This window comes from Pterocles gutturalis, unplaced genomic scaffold, assembly GCF_000699245.1.
Source record: "Pterocles gutturalis isolate BGI_N339 unplaced genomic scaffold, ASM69924v1 scaffold1873, whole genome shotgun sequence".
Taxonomy (NCBI): Eukaryota; Metazoa; Chordata; class Aves; order Pterocliformes; family Pteroclidae; genus Pterocles; species Pterocles gutturalis.
In genome coordinates, this window is record NW_010122659.1 from 4,368 (window position 1) to 11,202 (window position 6,835).

At 41.5% G+C, this 6,835-nt stretch overlaps 1 protein-coding gene across 1 annotated transcript; it reads left to right on the forward strand.

Moving 5' to 3' along the window:
* The first annotated feature begins 616 nt into the window (after positions 1-616).
* Positions 617-4,939, forward strand: VBP1 (von Hippel-Lindau binding protein 1). The gene is made up of 5 exons (XM_010077568.1): positions 617-795; positions 1,615-1,681; positions 2,146-2,244; positions 3,955-4,093; positions 4,471-4,939. The coding sequence occupies exons 1-5, from the start codon at positions 689-691 to the stop codon at positions 4,539-4,541; spliced, it is 483 nt and encodes a 160-aa protein (XP_010075870.1). The 5' UTR covers positions 617-688; the 3' UTR covers positions 4,542-4,939.
* Positions 4,940-6,835: the final 1,896 nt, after the last annotated feature.

A 6,835-nucleotide genomic window follows, 5' to 3' on the forward strand; every position in this document is an offset into this window, starting at 1 on the left:
CTCCCGAGGCTGCGACATTGCCCGCGGGCAGATGAACTGCTTCACTCGCAGAGGTCACCTGCCTTGCCTGTTCAGGCCTGGCTTTGGCTGCTTTTCCAGGCGATGGTAGGACTGGCTGGAATTGTTCTCTAGAGGTTTCTGTGGCAAAGGAGCTTTTGAAGACAAGCTGTTTACTGCTGTAAAGCCTGCCTGAGCAGATACCACAGGTTTCCCCCCTTTGCCTCTTCCTCTGCCACAACATGCCGTGATTCTTTTCCTTCGTCAGTCTTATCCTAAATAGCTCGTAATCTGATTAGCCAGAGAAGCATTATCCACGCTTTACAGATAGTAAACTAAAGTTTAGCCGTGCTCTGAGGATATCCATCCCCGGTAGGTGTCATTTAACGTCGGCCAGGACTGGAACCACCACTAACAAGGTTCTAGCAAATACGGTTTTGAAATAAGCCTTGCACCTATTCTGTAGTTCCTTACCGAAAAAAGCGGGGAGGGGGAGGTGAAAAGGTGACTAAGAAAGGAATCAAACTGATTTTGTGCTTCACTCCAGAAAAAAATAATTTTGTTTACATATAACAACCCCTGCAGACTTAGCTGCAGTAAGGTGCTGGCATGACTGTATCTAGGATTTCTGTAAAACTCTTCTAACACTGAGGGTTTCTTTCTCCCCTTGAAGGAAGATGTAGATTCTTTTATGAAACAGCCTGGAAATGAGACAGCAGATGTAGTTCTTAAGAAGTTGGATGAGCAGTATCAGAAGTATAAATTTTTGGAACTTAATCTTGCTCAAAAGAAAAGGAGGTAAGTCCTAATTTTTTGCAGAATTGGGAAATGTTTAGCACAGTTCTATTTTTTTAAAAAAATAAGTCTAGTTTTTTAAATATCCCAAGAGGTAAAAAGTTGATGTTAGGAGAGCTAATATTTCCAGTATTTCCAGGAAAGCCCAGCTTTTTTTCTGTCTTTCTCCTGAGAATTACTGGCAAAAGAGTGTACAGTATTGCTGAATTGGTCCTTAACCGTTAAGGACAAAAAGTACTACTATCATCTCTTTAATTTTGTCAGCCTCGTGTAAATAAGAATATGTTTTTGTCAAATGACTGCTGTATCAAGTCTGCAACTTTTGGTTTAGTAATGTCATCTCTCCTCAGTAGCTTCAGTCTCGATCTGAAGCTGGGCAAGAAGGAAAATTTTAAAAGCCAAAATCAAAGCTTCACGTAAATTTTTTTTTTTTTTCGTGGACAAACCAAGCAGTGAGCCTCAGTGTGGTAAGAGGCAGGTGAGGCTGGGCTGAGATGTTTTTACATGCCATATCTTTCACATCTGCATTTGTAAGCCTGGAAAGCTGTTAGAGTTTCAAGTTTTAAAATGGAGGTTGGATTTTATGATAAAACTGATCACTTGTTTAGGTTTTTTTTTATTTTCATGGACAAACCAACCAGTGAGGCTGGGCTGAGATGTTTTTACATGCCATATCTTTCACATCTGCATTTGTAAGCCTGGAAAGCTGTTAGAGTTTCAAGTTTTAAAATGGAGGTTGGATTTTATGATAAAACTGATCACTTGTTTAGGAAACTTTGTGTCTCTGTAAAATAATAAATTATGACTGTTGTTAATTCACAGGCTAAAAAGTCAGATTCCTGAAATTAAACAGACATTAGAAATTTTAAAACACATGCAGAAGAAAAAGGTAAACTATTTTGAATATCTAATGAGTATGAGAAAAGCTAACTGCCTTTCCACCCTAACAGAACACATTGCAAGAAATGTTTTGGAGAGCACACTTAATATGCCTTTATAAATAACAGAATTGTTTTTAAAGGTATGTAGTACTTTTTGAAAGCTAGTTCAAAAAAAAGCTAATGTTTGTAATGCAAACTTCACTTTTAACAGTGTATAGATTGCAGCTAAGCTTTGGCTTCGTCTCTGTTCTTTATAGAGATTTCTGTATTGTTTTTAAATATATCTTTTTGAAATGCTTTGTTCTTGGAGCTCTAACTTGAACGTTGAAGTAAAATTACATAGAGTTCCAATAAAGTTAATCCTGTATCAATGGCAAAAAGCAGAAGAGTGTGCTCTTTACTGTAACTGTTTTGTCTTTGATGTAAATTTCCTGTGAAAATAGCAATTTTAAGTTTTATCATTTGTCTTAAGGATTCCACAAATCCAATGGAAACCAGATTTTTATTGGCAGATAATCTCTACTGCAAAGCTTCAGTTCCTCCTACAGATAAAGTTTGTTTGTGGTTGGGGGTAAGTAAAATGGAACTTTCTCTGAAACTCTTTCAATGATTTATAAGAAGGCAGTGTTCGTGGCTGTCTCACCTGTGCTGCCAGTGGCTGTGGGCATCGTTCTGTTCACCTGTGCATAGCAGGGCTGTGTCCTGGCAGCAGGGCAAACCTAACAGGACAGTTTCAACACGTTAGTGAAGGTTTCATGTTCGATTTTATTTGGTGCCTGAACACTAAAACCTCAGAGAATTGTAATGTTGCTGGATTGTCCTTTCCAAAAGCATATTCATGCATGTTTTCCGTGTCACTTCTGTCACCTTGTCGTTCAAATTACCGCCCAGCACTGCCTGGGATGGGAATGTGCCCAGCAACTTAGTTTGGCAAGTGACTTCCCATCTTCTCTACGTTATTTGTATTTAGCATCTTGCTTTCCCTTTTCACACACATTTTTAGGGAAGGATGGGAGTTCTCACAGGTACCTGTCGGCATTTGGAGTGGGATTTCTGCTCCGGAGTGGTGGGATCAGAGCTCAAACCACAGCTTTCTAAGTACTTAAGCAATATCAAGTTGGGATATTTTGTATTCCCAGGCTTCCTCATAATGTGGAGATAACCTGCTAATGTTTATTTTGAGATTTCTAAATCCCTTTGTTGACTGCCAAACAAAACCAGTTGGTTAGGACAGAAACATTGTTGACATGTGCAGCATCCCCACTGCTTGGGCAGTTACTCCCAACCTCTCCCACTTCTTTTCTGTCATAAAAAGAGATTTGTCTGATACCTGTCGCTTTTAGGGGACTGTCTTCCGAATTAACAAACATTGACTTTCATGGAGCATCCCAGGTTTATTTGGTAACAGAATATCAGAGCAAGTTCATCCTGTTGCTGGTTCATCCAGAAGAGCTATGATGGGATGCCCCAAGCAGTTTATTATATGTAGGTGCTCTTGGCCTTCTGCCTTTATCCTCCGTGTTGCTTGCAGTCTGCACGTTGGGCTGTGCATAGTACTGTTATTGGGGAAACGGTGTCTTCCCGTTATTTTCCAAGAAGAATGGCATATCTCACTCTTGCAGCTCAGCGCAGCATTCCCTGGGATCGTGTTGGTTAGTGGTTTGAGGCTCTGCTCAGTACACAGTTCTTGAACGCTCCAGAGCTTCACTGCTGCCTCTTCACTTGATAACTGCTCTTGCATCTCTTCGTGTGGTAGCTCCTTCCTGCAATAAAGATTTGTAGATTAAAAGCTCCCGTGGTACAGGGTGGGACTTATGTTGTATCTTTAAATACCTGCAGTACTTCTCGTTGCTGAGCAGTGCCGTTGGGCAGTGGTCCACACAGAGAGATCCTGAGGCTAGTCTGGAATGCAGCAGAAAACGTTTCTAGAGTGGGGTGACTCTTGAAAGGTGCCGCTAGGAAATGTGAAGTCTCTCTTTTCATATATGGTGAAGGTGGGATACGGAAAGGCTGCATGCAGTCCACAGGGAGAGAAATCCCTTGTTGCTTAGCTCTAGGAAGAGAACCTTTTTGAAGTCACTAGAGGGATTTATGTCTCAGTTCCTGAAGTGGCGGAGGCCTCAAGGGGATTCTGGCGTTGCTCATCCTGAATGGTGTCCTGGCCTGGCAGGACAGCCGTGTGTTCATGTGACACGTTATAAGCAACAGCCTGAAAAAGGCCTGCTATGGCTTCTTCCTTACAATCCAAGAGTAAAAGCTTTTATCAATCCTTCTTTTTTAGGCCAATGTGATGCTTGAATATGATATCGATGAAGCTCAGGCTCTGTTAGAGAAGAATTTGTCAACAGCCACAAGAAACCTGGATCTTCTAGAGGAAGACCTGGATTTTCTTAGAGATCAGTTCACCACTACAGAAGTCAGTATCCTTTGGTTTTTTTGGTTTTTTTTTTCTTTTTTTTTTTCAGGGGAAGAGGTGTATATGACAGCCAACATACAGGTAATCACCAATTTCCTGACACATTTTATCTTAGACTGGCTGCCCTTAAGATTCTGTAGCACTCCAGGAACTTTAACCTTTTCTAGGTATAAATGCTGCAGTTCTTAACAGTTACTAGTATTCCTGTGTGTTAAGGCTTTGCACCAAGTCACTCTTTGATTAAATAGTTTCTATGTTGGCTGTTAAAAGGAAGTGAAGTATGTCTGGCCAACTGTATAACCAGCTTTTCCTGCTTCCCCCCCCCCCTTTTTTTTTTCTTTTTGGAACACATGAGCTATTTCCTTAATTCCACACCCTCAGATATGGCTAGAGTTTATAACTGGGATGTAAAGAGAAGAAACAAGCAAGACCCTTCCAAAAACAAAGCATAGTTTTGCCAGTTTTAAATGTGGTTTCAATTTCCAAATATTTTTTATTTAAACACCCCCGAAGTTCATTCTTAAGGGACTGAGTTACTTTAAGCATTTCAGTAAATGGTAAAATATATAAAAACTAATGGAGAGCACCATTTTATTTATTTGTAAACTCAAAATTTGGTTTCGTGCATGCTTCATGAAAGGAATTATTTGAAAAGGCACCACACAGTCCAGCAAAGGACATAGTATTTGATCAGAGCAGTCTGTCATAAATGGATTACTACCTGAAAGCTTCTCTGAAAAGTTGAGGGGCGTGTGTGAGACGGAGTCTGACATTTTAGCAGGTTACGGTAACGCAGGGGTTTACTTTTTCATCTCTGTGTACAGCTGATGAAGTTAAAGTCGACTTGGGCGGGGAAGACATGCAGCTGTAATGTTCTAGGAAACAGAAAAAATACAGTGAAGTCTCGGATATAGTTTCAGTCAGTTAATTGGCAGCACAATCTGCAAGCATTCCTGGATATCCACTTTGAATAAACTTGTTTTTAATAATCATTGGTTAGTTAACTGCCTGTTACTGAACTCTCAGCACTTTACGTACAACAGTTTGTGACTTGTCTTCAGAGAAGAGTGGGAAATGGAGTAACCAGCACAAGCCGTGTCAGGACTGGAGGTGATCTCACCCCGTTCTTTTTCATACCTGTGCACACACCGCGTATTTCTGCAAATGCGTTGAACAAGGACACCAAAATGCTGATAGCCTGTAAACGAGAAACCCCCGGTTTACGATCCCTTAGACAAGATGTTCAAATGTCTTAACGCTCTCAGCCTCCCAGGTGGTGAAACCTGTATTAGGCGAGGATGGTTTACTGAAGCGTGACTTCTGGTGGTAGCAGTTGGAATATCTTTTTTGGTAGCAGTTGGAATATCTTTTTTGGTTCTTCTGAAGCCTTGCAAAGATTGTTGCCTTTTACCTCTGCAGTTTCTTTCTAAAATGAAATGCTCAGTGGTGATGTCAGTGGCTAATATTCACATGCTGTGACTGAGAATACAGGTTTCGCTGCAAAATAAATGCAAATGTTAACTGTTCGATCTTCATGTAAGAAACAATATACCTGTAAATTTTTTTGTACTTTTATTTCATGATATTAAAATAGTAAAACTAAACAGTTGTGGCAAACACCTGTTTTTGTGCATCTTTCTTTGTGTAAGAAATTCCAGAACCTGATGTGTGATCTTTTATAATGTTTCCCTTCCTTAATTGGGAGCAGGGGGGAAAAAAAAAATCAGTTGAAGCAGCAGACCTGGAAAGTGGAGCTGCTGAATACTGGCTTGGATGAGCGGGGGAGTGTGAGTCAGCACGTCTGAATTTGTGAATGCAAGCAGCTGATCCGACAGCACTGTGCTGTAAAAGAGTAAGAGCCATGGGGACAGCCATGAAACGGGTAAATCCTCCCCACCGGCCACAAGCAAGTGCCTGGGTTTGGCTCATTCATACCTTTCCAATGCTGCTCGTTCCAGAGTCTTTGGTGGTAGTGGTGAGAGGTTTAGATCTAATCTATCATTTGACTTGCAGGTACACTGTGCTGTGGTGGGGCTGCTCAGGCTGCTTCTCTCCCTTTCTTTTAATTTAAGAGCATCAGAAATCACGGCAAGGGCAGCTGCACACACATCCTGATTTCTCTTGCAATTTTCTCTTCAGTTTGGATTAATGAGATCCCAACAGGCTAAAGTGTGCTCCCCCCCTCCCTCTAGCCAGTCCTACGGCAGCAATCGCCCGCCTTTGTCGTGCACAATGAAATGACGAGTTCAGCGTTTCTGCACGAGCAAAATAAGGACAGTGTGCAACGGCCAGTGACCTAATGGTGTGTACTGGGCGGGGGGGACAGCGTTAGAGCTGGAATTGCTCAGTAGGTTCAACATGTATCTGGCTTGGGTGGGATAGGAGATGGCTGTGGCCATCACAGCTCTTGTTTGGGGTATTTGTTTGTTTGATATGAAGTAAAAAAAAAATCATCCCAAAACCCCCCAAAACTCCTAGAGAAGCCCTTTGCCATTGTTATTCCTAAGAACAGAAGGTCAGTTTGCAGAAGCTGTTTTAGCTCCTGGAGGGGCTGAGGCTGCTTTTGGTGACTACTGCAGGGAGCAGGGGTTTGTTTGGGGGTTTATTTTTTGTTTTGTTTTAGAATGCCTGGTGTTTCTATCATTGCTGGGTTTTTTTCTCAGCAAGGTAGCTGGCTGGTTCTGAAGAAGAAAATAGCTTTCAGAGAAACGTGTAGCGGAGACCGTAGCAAAGAGCGCCTGGTCAT

Bases quoted from the DNA above. Each gene is read 5' to 3' on its own strand.
- VBP1 (XM_010077568.1), top strand. From the start codon at position 689: ATGAAACAGCCTGGAAATGAGACAGCAGATGTAGTTCTTAAGAAGTTG. The intron at 796-1,614 runs GTAAGTCCTAAT...GTTAATTCACAG, and splicing joins CTTGCTCAAAAGAAAAGGAG to GCTAAAAAGTCAGATTCCTG. The intron at 4,094-4,470 runs GTATCCTTTGGT...CCACACCCTCAG, and splicing joins GTTCACCACTACAGAAGTCA to ATATGGCTAGAGTTTATAAC.